General features: G+C 39.7%; 1 protein-coding gene across 4 annotated transcripts in view; it reads left to right on the top strand.

The window, feature by feature from the left end:
- STAU2 (staufen double-stranded RNA binding protein 2) overlaps window positions 1-20,681 on the top strand; it is a 139,999-nt gene that overhangs the window by 85,581 nt on the left and 33,737 nt on the right. Inside the window, exon 15 of one of the 4 annotated variants that reach the window (XM_083747775.1) lies at window positions 3,646-3,684. The exons of the other annotated variants lie outside the window; for them this stretch is intronic. Within the exon in view, the coding sequence (XP_083603901.1) occupies window positions 3,646-3,669 (24 nt within the window). The 3' untranslated portion in view covers window positions 3,670-3,684. Of the gene's footprint in view, window positions 1-3,645; window positions 3,685-20,681 lie in introns of those variants that run through there. 4 annotated transcript variants of the gene reach the window in all.

Here is a 20,681-nt window from a genome sequence, read left to right on the forward strand (position 1 = left end):
AATCCAAGTTTATGCACCAACTACTGGTGCGGAAGAAACTGAAATTGACCAATTCTATGAAGACTTACAACACCTTATAGAAGTGACACCAAAGAAGGATGTTCTTCTCATTATAGGAGATTGGAATGCTAAAGTAGGGAACCAAGAGATAAAAGGAACAACTGGCAAGTTTGGCCTTGGAGAGCAAAATGAAGCAGGGCAAAGGCTAATAGAGTTCTGTCAAGAGAACAAGCTGGTCATCACAAACACACTTTTCCAACAACACAAGAGACGACTCTACACGTGGACATCACCAGATGGGCAGCATCGAAATCAGATTGATTATATTCTCTGCAGCCAAAGATGGAGAAGCTCGATAGGGTCAGCAAAAACAAGACCTGGAGCTGACTGTGGCTCAGATCATCAGCTTCTTATAGCAAAATTCAAGCTTAAACTGAAGAAAGTAGGAAAAACCACTGGGCCGGTAAGATACAATCTAAATCAAATCCCTTATCAATACACAGTGGAAGTGAGGAACAGGTTTAAGGATTTAGATTTGCTGGACAGAGTGCCTGAAGAACTATGGATGGAGGCTCGCAACATTATACAGGAGGCAGCAACGAAAACCATCCCAATGAAAAGGAAATGCAAGAAAGCAAAGTGGCTGTCCAACAAGGCCTTACAAATAGCGGGGGAGAGAAGGCAAGCAAAATGCGAGGGAGATAGAGAAAGATACAGGAAATTGAATGCAGATTTCCAAAAAATAGCAAGGAGAGATAAGAAGGCCTTCTTAAATAAGCAATGCAAAGAAATAGAGGAAAACAACAGAATGGGAAGAACCAGAGATCTGTTCAAGAAAATTGGAGATATGAAAGGAACATTTCGTTCAAAGATTACCATAATAAAGGACAAAAGTGGTAAGGACCTAACAGAAGCAGAAGACATCAAGAAGAGGTGGCAAGGATACACAGAGGAATTATACCAGAAAGATATGGATGTCTCGTACACCCCAGGTAGTGTGGTTGCTGACCTTGAGCCAGACATCCTGGAGAGTGAAGTCAAATGGGCCTTAGAAAGCACTGCAAATAACAAGGCCAGTGGAAGTGATGGTATTCCAGCTGAACTATTTAAAATTTTAAAAGATGATGCTGTTAAGGTGCTACACTCAATATGCCAGCAAGTTTGGAAAACTCAGCAGTGGCCAGAGGATTGGAGAAGATCAGTCTACATCCCAATCCCAAAGAAGGGCAGTGCCAAAGAATGCTCCAACTACCGCACAATTGCACTCATTTCACACGCTAGCAAGGTTATGCTTAAAATTCTACAAGGCAGGCTTAAGCAGTATGTGGACCGAGAACTCCCAGAAGTGCAAGCTGGATTTAGAAGAGGCAGAGGAACCAGAGACCAAATTGCAAACATGCGCTGGATTATGGAGAAAGCTAGAGAGTTCCAGAAAGACATCTACTTCTGCTTCATTGACTATGCAAAAGCCTTTGACTGTGTCGACCACAGCAAACTATGGCAAGTTCTTAAAGAAATGGGAGTGCCTGATCACCTCATCTGTCTCCTGAGAAATCTCTATGTGGGACAAGAAGCTACAGTTAGAACTAGATATGGAACAACTGATTGGTTCAAAATTGGGAAAGGAGTACGACAAGGCTGTATATTGTCTCCCTGCTTATTTAACTTATATGCAGAATTCATCATGCGAAAGGCTGGGCTGGATGAATCCGAAGCCGGAATTAAGATTGCCGGAAGAAATATCAACAACCTCAGATATGCAGATGACACAACATTGATGGCAGAAAGTGAGGAGGAATTAAAGAACCTTTTATTGAGGGTGAAAGAGGAGAGCGCAAAATATGGTCTGAAGCTCAACATCAAAAAAACGAAGATCATGGCCACTGGTCCCATCACCTCCTGGCAAATAGAAGGAGAAGAAATGGAGGCAGTGAGAGATTTTACTTTCTTGGGCTCCGTGATCACTGCAGATGGTGACAGCAGTTACGAAATTAAGAGACGCCTGCTTCTTGGGAGGAAAGCAATGACAAACCTAGACAGCATCTTAAAAAGTAGAGACATCACCTTGCCAACAAAGGTCCGTATAGTAAAAGCTATGGTTTTCCCAGTAGTGATGTATGGAAGTGAGAGCTGGACCATAAAGAAGGCAGATCGCCGAAGAATTGATGCTTTTGAATTATGGTGCTGGAGGAGACTCTTGAGAGTCCCATGGACTGCAAGAAGAACAAACCGATCCATTCTTAGGGAAATCAGCCCTGAGTGCTCACTGGAAGGACAGATCGTGAAGCTGAGGCTCCAATACTTTGGCCACCTCATGAGAAGAGAAGACTCCCTGGAAAAGACCCTGATGTTGGGGAAGAGGGAGGGCACAAGGAGAAGGGGACGACAGAGGATGAGATGGTTGGATAGTGTCTTCGAAGCTACAAACATGAGTCTGACCAAACTGCGGGAGGCAGTGGAAGACAGAAGTGCCTGGCGTGCTCTGGTCCATGGGGTCACGAAGAGTCGGACACGACTAAACGACTAAACAACAACAACAACAAAGAGAGAGAAAGGGAAGAACACAAAGATTTAGCATTCAAAATGTGATGGCCATATTTTAGTAATTCCTGATTGATTGAAAATGGATACTCAAACATAGTTCATGGGCAACATCGTTTTAACTCCCCCTAGATAAGTAAATTAGTGATTATACTTTCCCTCAGTGGCATTACCCTGTCTTCTTCTGATATTTATACTTCGGCTAAGAAAAACTTGGCAAGTTTAAACATTAGAGGACAATCCCTCCTTCTCTGTCTGCTGCTCTGTGCATTTCTCGCGCCACTCTAGAGTGCAAATTGCCACATGTGTAAATTCTCTTACTGTACACCTCTTCCCAATGCACATACCCGCTGCCACAGACACGCAGACTTATCCTTCCTCTCAGTTTCCTAATAAATACTGTTCTGTTTACCTGGTTGTTTGATCTTGGTCAAAGCTAAAATATTTTCAGTGGTAAGAAGTATTACTTTCACAGTGTGTACTACGCCTTGCAAATGTTCATATGCACACCAAATTTCAGCTCTGCTGCTAGCTGATCCACTCTTTGTGCCTTTGACCTGTTTTTCTCTTGCTCAGCGAAGTTGCTCAACTACAAAACTAATTATATAAATAGTATAGAAATCTGTTCCACCCACAGAAACTTATGCAGCATTTCCTTGATCATTTTGCATTTACAACAATAGTTTGTGCATTTGCCGTGTAATAAATAATTGTTATCTTGCCAAGATCCTGTTTGCCACCCATTCCCTCCCCCTCCCCCCGTCACTAAGTGAAATTGCATGGCCCACGTCATGGGCTTACCCAGGACAAACAAGATTGCATGGCTCATGGATTACACAATTGTTTTTTGCTACACTGGTTCCACTTAGTGTGATGCATTCAAAGCCAACCTTTCTGTTATAAATAGGCTAAACATAAATCTCAGAATTTAGTAGCAGTGAACAAGTGCATCCGGCTTCAGCCATAACAACTACTTTACAGTGCTGAAACATAGTAAGAAACAAACAGCCCTCCACCAAGAGGACTGGATCTCTTTTCAGAAATAGTTTGGCCAGACGGCTAATCGTCATCTTCTTCCCTGAGATGCTCTTTCCTTCTGCCCAGGTTGAAGCAGATCAGATTGGATGAACCCATACAGATGTCATTTCTCCCTATCTTCTACTGCAGGATTCTTCAATCTTTTCAGACCCAAGACCCGCCTTTGAACATAGCATACATTTGGAGACATACTTTGTAATTTTTCACCCTATATTTGTGTGGTGATAGATAAGGCTGCATCCTAGTAATGTGTCCCGGTCCAGCAGTCGAAGACCAGTGTTTTGCTATGTAAATCTAAAAGGTAAAGACCCTGGACGGTTAAGTTAAGTTGGATTGGACTATGGGGAGGCCAAAGGAGCCAGCGTTTGTTCATGACTAAACCGCTTCTGGTGCAATGGAATGCCACGATGAGTGCCAGTGCGCACGGAAACTCCATTTTCTTTCCCTTGCTATATACTTTACCTCAGACCTCTGTGTTTACTAAAATTCTCCTTAACGCTTGTCAAGATGACAGTGATGATGGAGCTACCTTGATTGAGGGCCCAGTGCAGCATAGTTTGGTTCCTTATGTATGGGCTTAATTATAGTTTTCATTCAGTAGTTCAAAAGATGCCACACCTCACCTCTTTTTGATTTCCACCCTAGAAACCTTTCCATAATACCCAGGTTATATGAGGAATTTTTATTTATTGAGGCTACATGCTAAAGAATCCCCCTTGTGTATAATTGAGCTCTCGTTATGTAAATTGTTAATAACTCTGTAGAATATAATGGGTGTTACTTACTTTGGAATGCTATAGCTTTAGCATGTTTCTTATTTCTGCAATTTGGAACCAATAATACTGTTTTGACAAGAAACAGTCTCAGGTTGCCACCTGAATGAGGCAGGTATATGCAGTTAGAGAGCTAATTGCCTCAACATGCATCACTTTGAATTGCATATATACCAGTGTTTTCTGTTATCAAATCCAAGTGCTACCAAACAATGACAGGCTGACTAATTATTTTAGTTGATACCCAAAGGCAAAACAACTAAATGCAGGAAACTTCAGTTTCTTTTTGTTGTGGAGTGATTTCAGATGTTAGAAAGAGGTGTGCTACAGACATTTCTCTCTCTAATTTGTGACTTCATTTTGTAACTAGTCTCACTTTTTTAAAGACAACAACAACAGATAAGTTGTAAAAACTTTATAGCTCCGTTGCATGAGACCCTTCATCGCAAGGCCATGGATTCAAACCCCATGCTGGGCAAAATCCTACAATTGTAGGATTCTAGGTTATAAATTCACTTGTTGAGACTTCTTCACAATTAGCATTCATTACCCTTTGTAAAAACAGTATGTGCATATGATCATGTGCCATCTGGTATGTCAGAATCAGAAGTACCAATTAAACTAATCTAGTTCATTAATAAACATGCAGAAGAATAACAAAAAGTCCACACTTTTGCCATTCTTTAACTACCGTGTTTATAATTCTGATGACTAGTTCTGGACCTGCTTCTTCAGCTGCACAAGGATGCTGATGTCTGAGTAGTAATAATAGCTGTTATGAATCCCAGAAACCTTTTGCATTGTCACAAATACACGGCAGCTGTAAAGCTGTCACAAAAGACTCCACCAGAACTTTGCAGGGGGGGGGGGGACTCTGGATGCTACAAACAGAGGAACCTCCTGTGTGTCATTATTTCCTTGCCATGTTGACATAGGGGAGGAACTGAAGTTGTGAAGCAGGAGGGAAGCTGGAGCACAGTTTGTTCCACTGTTACCAATATCTGGCTGGTAAAGAAGTTGCTAGGAGATTGCTCATGCCAACAAAATTTAAAGCATCATAATTTAGACTGGTGTTTAAAATTAAACTAGCGATGAAGTGGCCTCACCATGGGAGAAGCAGGCAGGTGGCTTGGAGCCATCTCCTCCCCCTCAAGCCCAGGCCCCTCACATTCTCCAAAGCTTGCTGCCATGAAACAAATTGTGTTACCAAATGCAATTACCATTCACTTTGCCCCTCTTCTTAATCTTATATATCTTTTGGCTTGCTTACCCAGTTATTATTATTATTATTATCATCATCATCATCAACAACATTATCATTAATAAGAATAAAACTGACAGACTGCTTGACATCTAACAAGAAATCCCTTCCCCGGATGTATCTTGTGTTGAGGGAATCCTAATCCCCATTCATCATAGGGAGATAAAGGCCAAGGGGCAAGACACTGCTCATTCCACTTTGAGGTGAGGTTGTATGTTTGTTTGTTTTTCCTGATAGGAGTCTCCTGCATGGTACTGCAAGCCATTGATGAGGGAGGTGGGGCCTGAAAATAGAGCACAAACTCTGGCAAAGCAAATGTTAGCTGACAAGCAACAGCAACAAAAGAATCCGAGGAGCATATTGCTAAAAAAAAAAAAAAAGCAAATAATTTAATTTCTTTAAACACATCAGTAGCAAGAAATGGACCAGGAAAACTGGAACGTTTTAGTACTGCCTCACTGGAAAGATTGGTTTAACAAAATAATGGGACTTTGCTATGATTGCCAAATACACTTCTTATCTAAAAGCAAAAGCATCACAGGATAGAAGGAATCAATTTTGGACAGTTTGTTTCCCTATATACAGTTGGGTATGAATTTTTTTTATCTTTCTTAAGCTCAAATGGGATTTGATTCCCTCCACCAGCTCCTCATTTTTCTTTTTCTGATATATATAATTCTGAAGATTTTGTATATAATTCATGTATATAATTCTAATTTAATAGTAATAAGTGAGAAAAGGCTGGTAGATACTGAACATAAGAAAAGGCTGGTATATATTTAATATAAGAATATACTAAACATAAGAATTGTATATATTGAATTCTTATGATGTTGTTTGTCAGCTTTTTATTACGAAGAATATTGTTAAAATAAGTTAAAATAATATGTGTTATGAAGGAATAATTATTTTAAAATTAATATAAATGAAAAATAATAAAATATGCTTCATTATATATTTTGTAGTTGGGATTTTAATGTACCCGCTATGAGATTGCTTTTGCAATGAAGAGTGGGCGTTAAGGGTTTTTAATTAAATAAATATACCATGTCAGTAAAATTGGCCTCCTTAATGGAGGACTGGAGAGTCGCCAACATAGCATTCACTTTTTAAAAAGGGATTGTAGTGAGAGATTGAAATTGCAGGCCTGTTTGCCTTAGGTCTCTTCCAGGTAAATAAACACTGATTGTGTGTGGAGTGGCAGTGACTAACCAGGAAAGAGGCATTGCTGCTGTGTGGATGCCTCAATGAACGTCAGCACAGCATGCAGCAGTGGGCATGTTTTTTTCTTTTTTCTTTTCGTTTTTTAAAGGCAAATTCCATGCTGGAAGGTATTGAAAGTGAAATGGCCTGTATCCTAATGCCTTTATACAAATCTATGGCATGTAGTTTCATTTGGAAGATGGTGTACAGTTCTAGTTGCAGTTCAGAAAAAGGTTAAGAAAGGTCAGCCATTGAGGAAATGCTAAGGCATTTGGAGCTTTTTTACTTTCAATGTTAAAAAAATGATTACTGTGAGGGAAAACATGATTGGGATTTATATGGAGAAAATAGAGACAGCCCCCCCCCTCCCCGAGATTAGAACTCAAGGTCACCCACATAAATTGATTGGCAGTAGATTCAGGGCTGACAAAAGAAACTAGTTTTCCAAGAATAGGTACTTAATTTATGCATTATTGCTTTCAAAAGATAAGGGAACGTGACAAATTCCTGCCTGATAGGTTTTATGAATGGCCTTTAACTATGATAACTTAATGGAAGTACCAGATTCCAAGGTGGTATGCCGCTGAATACCTGTGGCTGATGTGCAACATAATGGAAGGCCTATTGCCTACTGTGTCCTGCTTGTTGGCTTCCAGAAAGCGACTGCATAGCCACAATCAAAAACAAGATGCTTGGTTTGGTGATCCTTTGGCCAGATTTATGAATTGTACTTTAAGCTTCTAGTTCATATCTAATATTTTCTTTTGGATTGAAAGATATGCTACCAGGCTTACTTCATAATTTCTGCTTTATGGAGTATTATGTCCTTTAAAAAAAAATTCCATAGAAAGAGAGACATAACTGCTCTCAAGACCTTCTGTTTGTTTATTCTGGTCTTGTTTATGGTAGTGGACTGGATCACATATGCAAACTAGCTGTCTTTTTCTCAACATGATTTTTCTCCTTCATGTTTTGCTATACTGCGTTCGGAAGCAGTGTCCAGGAAAATCCGGACACAACAGCCCTTTTAAAAAAATAAAATAAAATATGAACTTTACAGAGCAGGCATCTTCTGCCTCAGTCAGAGCAAGGCTCCAGACAGTTACCACCTTCATTTCTCAGAGTACAGGTCTCAGAGTACAGGTCTCAGAGGCAGGTCTGGTCCTGGCAGCACTATTGCTGCCCAAAACTGCTCCTGGAGTTTGGGGAACAATTGGGAGTGGGTAGGAATATGATGCCTGTTGTCTTTGTCCATGTAGTCTTGGCTGGGATCCTGGAGTGGCTTGCTAGTTCCTGCTCCAGGTGGATCACGTTTGGTCAAAACTCTCCACTATGACCTGTCCATTCTTAAGGAAATCAGCCCTGAGTGCTTACTGGAAGGACAGATCCTGAAGCTGAGGCTCCAATACTTTGGCCACCTCATAAGAAGAGAAGAGTCCCTGGCACAAGGAGAAGGGGACGACAGATAATGAGATGGTTGGATAGTGTTCTCAAAGCTACCAGCATGAGTTTGAACAAACTGCGGGAGGCAGTGGAAGACAGGAGTTCCTGACGTGCTCTGGTCCATGGGGTCACGAAGAGTCGGACACGACTAAACGACTAAACAACGACAGGAATATGATGCATGGGGAGGGTGGGTTGCAGATAGAGGAAGGGGACGAGGGGGCAGTTTCCCTCTCTCTTACATGAACCGAGGAGCAACTTAGGATCTAAACTAGAATGTGCTGACTGGGATAATTAAAAATATGTGAGAAGTGATTTGACTGTTCCAGTACTAAAGGTACTGAGATCAGTATAAGCCTGCTTGCATAAGTTCTTCCTAGGCTCATAGCCTAGGATAAATCAAAATCAGTCCTGACCTCTTTTCCTTTTGCTCAGATGTCGTATTTGCAAATGTAAACATATGCTGTTTAAAAACTGCTGTACCTCAGTCCTTACAACATTCTGCCAGACCGCACTCTATTTTTAAAAGCAATGTGTGTAAAAATCTGAATTCCTCATAGCAATACCTTCTTATATTCCCCTACTTTCAGACATGGATGGCAACAAGTTTGCACATCTTTAGGTTCTCCAGTGGTGCATTAACTAAACAAAAAAGACAACTTTACTTGTTTCGGAAGGCTTTATTAGACAATGAATCTTTGAAGACCGCACACAAAAGATTCTCCTATGTTTAGACTTTATAATGTAAACAACTAATTTAATGCATCACTAATGATACACAATAGATGCCATCTTACAACATGAATGTGAACAAGAAACTGATGTAATCTGAGAGATATTTCAAAGTAATTAATTTGGGAATAGGAAAAGCACTTCTATTGTGTAAACTTTCCTCCCCCTTTTTGAAAAAGAACACAGTTAGAAAACTGTGATAGTTGTACATCTACTAAATAAAGTTAACAAGCCATCATAGCAACTGATTTCTTAAAAATAAACTACACAATTGAGCCCCTGGGGGGGGTGGCAGGGAAACCTGCCATGACACTATTGTGGAGGGGTATATTTCTTAAATTCCACTCCTCTTTTGAATTTTTAGTAGGAAATGAATAGATTGTTTTTACTGACATGGCTTTCTCACTAATTAACATCATTTTAAATAACATCTTGGTAACTGTTCACAAGGATGCTTGTCAACCTTTTATACATATTTATTTACACGTGTTTGTTTTGTGTGTATTTGAAAATTACCTTTTCTTTTCCTTTTATCACTTTGATACTTTCCTGTGCCCTTAAATTTACACACTAAATGTCTTGTTCTTGTATATATTTACCTTCCTTTCAACAATTGTAGCAGTCTTAGTTCACTTACCTCTCAGTGCATGTTCAAAAACATGGACATGTTCAATCCCAATTTTCTCATTATTTATTTCCCCGTTTCTTGTTTAAATTCCCAAATATTTTCAGCTTACACCCTAAACCCACAGAAGCTACAAATCCCTGGCTTAGCTGAAGAGAAAAAGTGGTTTGCTCTCATTCCTCTCAGCTTCCCCTTACTTTGTGGCTGTTCACATTCCACGCTGTGTATTGGTCGTATTCCATCTATTTGTGCTTGTGCAATGCCATCAACTGAGAAATAATTAAACTGCACGTGCTCAGCCCCAGAGTTTTTCCTTCTAGTTTTGGGGAGATTTAGGCCTTTTCCCTTGCAAAAACACCCTAAGATTTTCTTGCTTTTTTCTTTTTGAGGGACCCCCTCTTCTTCCTCCAGTTCTAGGGACCCACTGTTGCTGTCTTCCTTGACCCATTATGGCACCTACTCAATTCTGCAAACAGCATATGCACATACAGCCTGTGAGAGGAGCTAACTATGTAGTTGGAGAGAATTGATCTTTGTAAGCTTCTCCAAAAATGTGAGGATAGGAATGTTTAAAAATTAGAACAAAAGTATGTTTGTATGTATGTATGTTTGTTTGTTTGTTTCAGAATATAAACTGCTTTGCGAGAATATCTGAGCAGTATACAGTATATAAAATGTAATACAGAACATAAAGCATTATTAAAACATATAAACCCACAATAATTAAGAACTATGGAAATAGTATAGCTGTCTTGGAGAAAAGAAAAGGTTAGCCATTTTGGTCACTGAGGTCAAATGTCCATTTTATCTCCAGTTTGCTGACTACTGTACATTTTATAAGGGATATTAATGCTATGGATGCTTGACTAAGAAGATTGAGGATACCAATAATGAGTCTTTCTGGAGAGCATTTATTACTTCAACTGAATAAGGAACATCGCTAGTTAGGCTCTGTATACTGAAGCTACAGCAGAACAAAGAAACGATTGAAGAAGTCAAAATGCCTTTACAGAATATAGTGACAGAGTATATATGGAGGTCATTAGAAATCACAGTAGGATAATGTCATATTGCTATTTTTACTGTTTCTGTATTATATGTGGTGTTATATGTATCTTCCACGCTTTTCACTTTAGAGAGTTAGGCTAATGCGCACTCTCTCTCTCTCTCTCTCTCTCTCTCTTTGCCATTCTTCCTCCACATAGTATTGCATTACAACTATTAAGTGATATTTGTAAGAGTAAAATAGTCCTTAAGATTGGAAGACAATGTTTATTAAACTGTGACATCCATGAGCATTTTGCCCAAACACTCAGCCTCCTTGGTGGTGTAATATTCTGACTTGTTCTGAGCTGATAAGCATTGTTCCTGGGTTGAAAGAAATGGGAATCTATAGTTCATTGTGGTTTTATTGTGGTTTATGCAAAGGGGGAAGTGAAGGGACTTCATGTACAGCAAATGCCTCTTGCATATCTCAGCTTAATAAACCAAAATATGAAATCAGGCTACTCAGTATTTGACAGTGGATGTCAGATAATTTACATACTTTGGGGGCTTGCATCAGGAATTTGTGAGAGGGCTTTTTTCTGGCATAGAAGTCTCTGGTCACTGACAACTCACTGGCTTTGTAGTTATTACGTCCACATAGTCCAGAATCTAACAAGAAAGGGAAATGTTGTTTTAAAATCTGAGTTAGACTGCAAAAGTGAGCTGAGATTTGAGCAAGAGTAAGTTATGTTTCAAGGACTTTGAAAAGAGTACACTGAGAGTTTGATCCAGCTGCTCATATTGATAGATCATCATCATTAATCCTGGGATGTGAATTGCTGCTTTAGACGCATCCAAGAGCTTTCACATACCCTGCTGGATTTTGGACTATTTTTCCTTTGAAGAGCAGAGCCCCGTGTCATAGCGTGAGCTGCTTTTGAAACATGTCTGGTTTCAGAAATTGTTTGTCACATATGGAAATCTGCAGTTTAAGAAACAGAAGTTCTCTGTCACCGTTCTTTATATCCTACCCTTAAGTGTTAACAATGTGTTTATACCACGTCTTTGAAGTCTGCATCAGTAGATGGCTTTAAGATTCAGTTTTATAAGCTGATGGTTTTATATACAAGATTCTAGCCTTGAGAGTTTGTAATTATGTCCTTGTTGGCCTGACCCATCTGCATATTGTGTTGCACCCACATTAAGTCTATAAAGCACAGGTTATTTGCTTCAAAACATTTCAATTGAGGTGCATAGGAGCTTAATCTAGGAAATGTGTTGTGGGTCAAAAGAATATATTTTCTGATGTACTGGTGATATTTTCTGCTGCTTGCTGTATGTCTTGCAAGCATCTTCAACAAATAATAATAATGAGCCCCACACAAGAAGTGTTCCAATGAAATTAATTTATTTGCAGCTCTTAATGCTCTGAAAGAAGGAAAGAAAAACCTTTTTAACAGCAGTCACTACAGACATGTTATATATTTACTTTTAAAACTTACACACTACTTTTCATTTATAAATTTACACAAATATACACAAACCCACTAAAATCAATAAATGGAAATAGTTAAAACATCCAAATAATAATAATTTAAACGTCTACAGGACTACTCTGTGATACTCATAAAAGTGCCTTTTTGTTTGTTACATTCTATGGGAACTCTTTGTGTGTTTGTGTCTAGTTATCATGTTTCATTAAAAATAGAATATGAGGGGAGATTTGTGTTTGATGGGTATCTCTGTTTGATTGTGTAATCCTCTGTTCTGGTAATTCAAGTTAAAGTGCAGGTGGCACATAAAGCTCACTGATGATAGAGATAGTATTTAAACAAGTCTTTGCACTGAGGTAACATGTCATAAGTTTTTAAACCAAGGGTGACAGGAGCTACTGCTGCACTTTCATGTTATCCAGCAGTGTGGAAGAAATTTTGATGTACAGCTGGAATGATCAAACTAAACTAATTTTGCTTTCTAGCTCCGCTTGACATGACACTCAGAGGCACTTGGAAATTATTAAACTCTACAGTGTGCTTGGTGGATTTAACTTCCTCAGGAAGATTCTTTCTGAAGCTATGATATGAAAGGCATTAGATTCTGAAACCAGTTAGCAGCATTTGAGACTCTTCATCTATGTGCTTTAAATTCTTATATTTGATTTGCAAATTACACTTCTTTGTGTCTTAGCTCTGGCAGGCAAACCAGCTATTATAGACATTTTAAAAAAATATTTTCACTTCTGAATAGTTCCCCATACAGAAAAATCTCTCTGAACTAGAGAACTAGATGTCAGGGAAAAGAGGTTTGGCCTAACCTTCTCTCACACATCTAGTGTTCTGTGTGCAGGAGATTATTTTTGGAGGCTTTCAGCCACTCAAGTCCCCACCTGCATTTTGAAGCAGTACATACCATCACAGGCTTAACTCAGAAAGATCCAGGCTCACAGTAATAGTATGGGTGTATACTATGCTTGTCTCTCCCAGTACAGGTCATCAAAATAGATGCCTTATACCTGTAACAGGGAACCTATATCCCATAGGCTAAAGGCCTGGCATGGATGCTAATTTGGCCCATAAGGCTGTTTTTCCCAAACCATGCTCACTTGCCCTGTGCCTACTTGTGTGGGGCAAGTAAAGACAGCTGTAAAGCAACAGCCAGGAGCCTCAAAGTGCACTAATTATTGCTCATTAGCAAGCAGGACTTTCTGTAAGTGCTGATCAGCTGATTGGCACTGCCAGCAAGCTCTGCTGGGATCATCTGCAACTACTTAGTGCAGCTGATCCCTGATCCAAGCAGGGCTTGCTGTCAGTGCTGATCTGCTGACTGGAATTTACAGCAAGCCCTGCAAGGGTCGACTTTAAAGTTGGGTCACCTGACACCACGGTCACCTGTCAAAATGGCCCATGGGTGCTGGGGATCCATCCATTCCTACTTGCTTTAGATTAACAGCACCGCAGAGTTATGTCATAAATGAAAAGCTTCACAATGACTTCTTGTCCAGAGCAATAGCAAGCTGATATTAAAGGTTGCGCATTTGTGGCGTCCCCATTATATTTGCTCTCATTAGTGATCAGATGTAAAATATTAACAAACTCCTTTTCTCTTTGTGGAATCTGGTGGCTTATAAAAGGACTAGACTGAGCAGGAGGATGTCGTGGGAGGCAGGCCTTCTTGGGTATGATTGAGAAACCTGTTGAGAAAATAGGCAACTATTGACAGGTCTGATTCATGACTGAGTGACTCTTCTGCTAGTCTTCACATGATCCCCACAGAGAGAAAGCTTTGACCACCTGCTAAACAAGGTCTGTTTGAAGTTTCTTTTTAACATTTCCAAGACGTTAATTCAGCAGGACAGCTCCACTGGGGTTCTCAGTGTCACCAAATCAGCAGCTGTTGAGGTCCATTCACTTCAGCATGAAATGTTTATATAAGGGCTTCCTCCCCTACCCCCAAAAAGTTATTTTATTTGTGACAACAGCAAAATAAATAGGAATGTGAAGTTTTCATTATTCAGCTTCTACATGCATGAAAAGTAGTTCAGAATAACATTGTGTTGGTGGTTATACTGTGGGTATTTACTCTCTCCAAATAGACTGAAAAGCAATTGAATGGTCTCTCATTTGTTGCTACTAGCTGTTTTTGTTGTTGCTTTTATTCTGTTGACAACATTACTTTCCCCACAGTAGAGGAGAGCAAGTAGGTATAAAATGAAGCACTTTAAACATTTAATTAAGGACTGTTATATTGAGAGTGAAGAAACTCTTAACTTCAATGCTCTTTTTATGATCTAGTTTATCAATAAAATACTGTTTGGGGAGAGACTAGGACAACACATCTGTGTGCTCAAAGCCTTTGATATTTAAGTGCTTTTATTTGTTAGATATACTGTCGGTTGTAAATAGGAACTCTATCCTTCTGAATCAGGAGACTTGTTTTTAACCCTGGGTAATATAACCACATATAAATATTCCTGGCCCAAACTATTTTCTTTTCTCTTTATCAATCTTGTTAAGTCTTAAGTGTATTTTTACAAGTTCATTAATGCGTTCCATTCTTTCTTATGTGTTTTTCCTCCCCCGTATTATCAGATTTCATTATATGGGAAGAATTATCAGCTCAACCCATTATACAGCAAAGCAGTATTAAGTCTGTCTGGAATTTGCTGCTCTTTCAGTTTATAGGGAAAATATTGTGTAAATCAGGCTCTCCAGTTTCAGTGGGAGGCACAGGGTTGAACAGCATCCATTTGTCAAGTTGATTGCTCCTCAGTGAGGCTGCCTTTGCTTGTCTTTGAACAGGAGTGAAATCCTATGTGAAGCTCCCTTTCTGTCATTTACACTAACATCCATCCTCTTAAACCAAGGCCTCCGAGAAAAAACAAAGTGTTGGCACAATATAATCAGTCACTCAAGTTGTCTGTCATCTGTTTTCTTAAAGGAAATGACTTTTAAGTTAGTGGAGCAGAAAATTGTGGAAAATTGGGAATAGGGTTGCAGTAAGTGGAGGAGGAATTTAAAACTAAATAGAAGATACCCTGTCCAATTCTATTTTTTCAGTATCCATTCGTAGAGTTCTATTCATAAATAATATTAATTCAACTCCTTGTTCACCTTGACATCCTTAGTGTTCTAGGCAATGTTGCATGCCAGATACTAAATGTTTTATTTTTCAGATTTTATTTCAAAGAGTTAAAGATTAGCTGTGCAGCTTCATATTGTGAAATTTCTCTCTCTCTCTCTCTCTCTCTCTCTCTCTCTCTCTCACACACACACACACACACACACACACAGAAAGAGAGAGAGAGCAAGTTTAATCCTGACCATGAATGCTTTTTGCTTATTCAGAAAATTAGTTTAAAGGGTGCTACATTTTAAACTTTACAGGGTAGGTCTGCAAATTATTGTCTGAAGGCAATAGCTGGATATGCAGCCCACCCACTTATAAAATTTGTGGGAGTTAAGGCAGGAATGCAAAGTTTTGCTTCTTTTTTCTTAAAAAAAAATATTTAATAAAGGAGCATTCAACCTGCAAGCATGGGTAGTGCATGGGAAAGTGAGAATGACTAGTCTCAAAGCAAGGTTTGGAGAAATCGCCTGTCAGTTTCACTCCTGGCCAGCCAATGTGGCTGAAGACTTGCTAGCTTTTTGGAGGGAGGATGAAGCAGGCAAGGGGCTTCACCATATTCTGAGTTTCTAGTCTAATTTGGGCACAGTTAGGGAGACGGTTGTATTGTTCCTGATGAGTGATATCATGAGCAGTATCCTGTATCTATCCATACAACTACATGCAGATACATTTTAAAGTTATTAACGTGTATACAGGTAGTACTTCCCTGTCCACCTGCTCCTAGACCTACATGACATGTAAGCATTTGAGTTTAAAAGATTTATATCCTATCTTTCATCTACAGCAGCCCTCAGGGTGGCTTACAGCATAGATTGAAAACAAATTCATACATACATAATGCATTTACTCTAAGAAATTCATGCTACTTTTTCTATGTGCGCATTTGTGCACATATGAGTGGTTTCAATTTTACGCCTTTGAAATCTGTCTTGATGTTTCTCACCCACAGTGGGTTTTGCTTGGTGGAATATATTTTTGCTATATCTTGTCCCCTTAATTAGTACTTCCCCGTCCATCCTATTTTGTGGAAATTTGAGGTCCATTTTGGTCAAGCTTATGGTACTTGTGTACTTTCCGGGGCAGTTTTTATTTTTAATATAGCTGTTTAGTGCAAGAGCACATTTGCAGGAAAGCTTGTTCAGGACTTTATCTTTCCTGACACTGTCCCTATGAGTCTGGGTTAGTCATCTGTACTTGCCATTGACAACATGCCCTTCCTTCCATTTCTTCTACATGTTGTTGTCATTGTGGATGATTTTTTGCTCACCACTGAGCTTTTTGTGCTGTCACATCAGCTTTTTAAGATTTTCCGCATTTTTCCCCCTCATTCGAATTGCTTGTGTTTCTTCAGGATCCCATCACACACTCCTTTCCCCACTAGTATAACTAACCAGATAATCCTACTGGTCATTTCCTTTAGTATACTGAAATTAGCTTTCCTAGAATCTAAGGTAATTCATAGTATTCATAGAATCGTAGAGTTGGAAGGGACCTCAAGGGTCAGCTAGTCCAACCCCCTGCAATGCAGGAATCTTTTACCTGACTGAGCTATCTTTGGTTTTTCCGTTGGCAGAGCAAGATGGTTGGGCTTAATGCAGAGTCACCTTCCCTCAGAGTTCTAGTTTTTTAATCTACTCTGTCTCCATTGGGTTGAGATCAAATCTCTCCATTCTTGTCTCCCATCTTCTGAAGGAGGAAGTTATCATTAAGGTGTGTAATAATATTGTTGGGAAATCATGCTTAGCGGAGTTTGCCTTCCAGCAGATGTGAGATGTGAAATCCTACATTACTGCTAAATCTTGTTTCCTGAAACATCTGCAATTTATTTCAGGAAAGCATCATCCACTTCCTCACCTTGGCTTGGCAGTCGATAGTAGACTTGAGCTTCAATGTTATTTTTATTTGTCCATTTATTTTTACCCTGATGTTCTCCCCAGGGCTACTGTGTTTACTTTCTTGAATTTTTGCAGATGTATGCATTTGTGACATATAATGCTATTCCCCCTCCCTTTCTATTTATTCTTTTTGAACAAATTATATCCTTCAGTTGCTACACTTCAGTTATGATAATCATCTCACCAGGTCTCAGTTATACTAATCACATCATAGTTACTTGCCTTTATTAGGAATTCAAGTTAATCTTGTTTATTTTCCACGACTCTTTTAATATATAAATATCAAAAGCCACACATATTACATTCCAGTGTCTCTTCTGCTATTTTATTGTGGGATTTACTAGACACCACCCATAACTCCCCCAGTTTCTCCTGTAGCCCCCAAATCCCTATCTTCAGTACTTTACCAGTCAGTCATCTCCCTCCTCTATAGTAGAGGTTTTCAACCTTCTTGAATCCAAGGCTCCTTGACCAACTACATTCTTTCTGTGGCACCGCTGTGGGACTCAGGAGCCCAGTTATGTCACCCCTTGTCTGCAGAGCTGGCAGCCTCTGACCCTTTTTTTAACACCCTCCCTTGTGGAGTGTTCCCTCAGCCTCCTCTCTCCTTCTGCGTCCTCCAGGCAGCTGTCGCCCCTGGTCTCTGAGCTGCCACCGCCCCAAAGAGAGGTGCTTCTTTTCGCCGCCCCACAGGAGCCTGGGAAGAGGATGTCCCCAGCCTTAGTGACCCGACAGAGACTGGCCAGAGGTGAAGGTGAGGCCAGCACCTTATTCACCTTGGTAGGTAGCAGCAGGTGCCGCCAGGCCTACATGAAGGCCCCTTCGGTGCCAGACACTCAGCTCCGAGGCAGGCCTTGCACACAGCAAACATAAGAAAGGCCAGCAAAGCTCCTGCCTGCCTGCCTGGCCTCCCACTTTTCCATCCACTCCCAACAGCAAGGGCTGGCTGGCTGGCCTCCCTCACCCACTTGCTTGCTTATTCTGATGCCGCCTCATCTCCTGGCAACCAGCACCCCCTGGCCAGCCCCAGAGGCACCTGGGGAGCTCGTCGCCAGGGTTGCTGCAACAAACAGCCATGCAAGGCTTGGGGAGGCAGAGACACAAGAGGGCACCAGAGGAGGCAGAGAAGGAAAGAGGGACAGAGGCCAGTGTTGTCCATGGCACCCCAACCATCCTTCAGGGCACCCCATGGTGCCACGCCACACTGGTTGAAAACCACTGCCCTATAGGGTTTTGTTTAAGTTGATATGTTTACCTTATTTCTTCCAGACACATTTCCCCAGTCGTTTAAAGTGCACCCCGTCTCCTGCTTGAGAGAGCTTTGTTAAGGAGGGTTAGACTGTAGCCCCATAAGCCAAACTTCTCTTATCTACACAATATGTGTAGCCAGTCATTCGCTAGAAGTATTCTTCTCTCCCCTTTTCTAGTTCTGTTACTTTTACAGGAAGAATTTATAGGAATGCCACCTAGATTTGATGCAATCGTAGTTGCGCCTAGTGATGTCATCTGTTTCCAGATGGATGTGCGCAAAGACATAAGTCTTGGCAGTCTGTCCATTATACCTTAGATCTGCACAACATAATTCATGAATTATGCCACATAGTTGCCACACAGCTAACTCCATAACTCTCTGTAGGGAAACACCAAACAACCACCCTTCTTCTCTTTCTGCAGTTGGTATCTCCTCCTAGTTTGTCTTTGCAGAGATGCTCAGTGCATCCAAGAAGTTGAATAAATTCATATTTTCTTTTTTTTAATGCTCCATAATCTTTTAAATACTTTAGCATCTTTACACTTTTTGACTAATAAAAATTGCTTCACTTTACTTAAGTGATAGGATTTTGTAGGCAGGAAGATCTGATGGCATTTTTAAAGTGTGTCACTTAAGGTAATATATCTTTTAACCTCTCAGAAATAATCATTGTAAATTCCATTGTTCCTTTTTTACTCTAAATCAGTTGTTAGAGATTGTGATCTAAAAGAAAAATACTGGTCATTTTTTCTCTGCTTTTTTTCTTCTTAAACTGTTCCATGAACATGTGGAATTTGTGAACGTCAGAGAGGCCCTTTAGATCAATCTTGATTAGTTTATTTTTCTTAGTAAAGATTTTGATAGCCGGGTAAAGCGTTTGCTTGGAAGAGCATTCCTTTTTCCTCTGGAAAGATGAAATATTGTTAAAGCCTATTCTCCACTAAAATAGTGAGAAACTATTTAGGTAACTGAATTTTTGATGGAGCGAAGGCTTAGATTGAACGTTGAGTATTCAATTGCCCTTTTCCTCATAATTCTTCTTCCTTTAACCTCAATGGTGAATTTTAAAGTTATGGCTTAATTGCCTACCCTCATTTTAGCCATTAGAATTCTGCCCTAAAGCAATTTATTATGGCTTTATATCCCTGAAGCAGCAAGACGATAATACTGTATTCTCCAGTAAAGAAGCATCTTTACAAGATTAATGTTAACATATTTCTTACACACAGATTGTCAGCTTTAATACCTGTGTTACAGTCTGGATTATAAGAAGAGCCCAGTTACTATGTAGTAGATTCTAGAATGGTGCATATTCTAAACTGCTTATCTGAAAAGTGTATCTTCCACTTTTTCTGTATAATTTTCAGGTAATATGCATAATATGGTATCTGGGCAGGAAAGATAGAAAAGAATAATCACCTTATTATATCCTTTAATAATCACAGTGCTGTGCTAGTGTTGAGTTCTGTGGCCATGTACTGAGAAGCTGCAGGGACTGTTCAAATCCCTGCAAATCTACATGGGACATTAGCAACTCGACGATGGCTACAGGCACTTAAAAATGGTCTAGCTGTCTAGCATATTTCAAAATGCTTGACTCAAAATTGAAAATGCTTTGAATTTCAAAAATGCTTGAGAAGATCATGAGAGTTTTGCAAGATGTGTGGTTCCTACCCACATTTCATTTCATTTTATTGTTATCATATTACTTCAGCCATTTTCTGATGGCCTTTCTACACATGGTTTTAAACTGCAGACTCAAAAAAATGTGAAAACAGAACAACTTAGGTAAGACAAAAAAGAAGTACTTGCCTGAAATCAAATTAATTGGTCTAAATGTTCCACTAAGATTTTAATTTTTGTTGGTTCAAATTTCAACTAGAATTTTAGAGGATTCAGTCTGTGTTTTATATGTTCCAGTGGAGCAGAGTCTGGAGTGTTTCCAGTCCAGGTTTAACCAAAAACTCCAGACCAGGGCCCTGGAGCAGTTGAGGACATAGATTTCCAGTGGACTTTTCTCATGATTAATGTGTGTATGAGTTTGTTCTAAATACCGTGTCTCCATCACAATCCTTCATGTTACAATTAAATTTTAGCATAAGTGTAACAAAATACTAGGACAAGAGACCCTTGGAGATGTCAGTATAGTACCTGTTTGTTGCTGAGGAATGTTTACAAATTAATTGAAAATAGATGCAACAATGTTGAAGCCATCACAGTGTGGATACCATGTCTGATCTTCAGTGAAGTGAGCAAGATTGATGGAAAAGTTCAAATGCTAGCTCTTTGATAGATTTGGGCTTCA

This window comes from Podarcis gaigeae (genome assembly GCF_964106915.1).
Source record: "Podarcis gaigeae genome assembly, chromosome: 7".
Taxonomy (NCBI): domain Eukaryota; kingdom Metazoa; phylum Chordata; class Lepidosauria; order Squamata; family Lacertidae; genus Podarcis; species Podarcis gaigeae.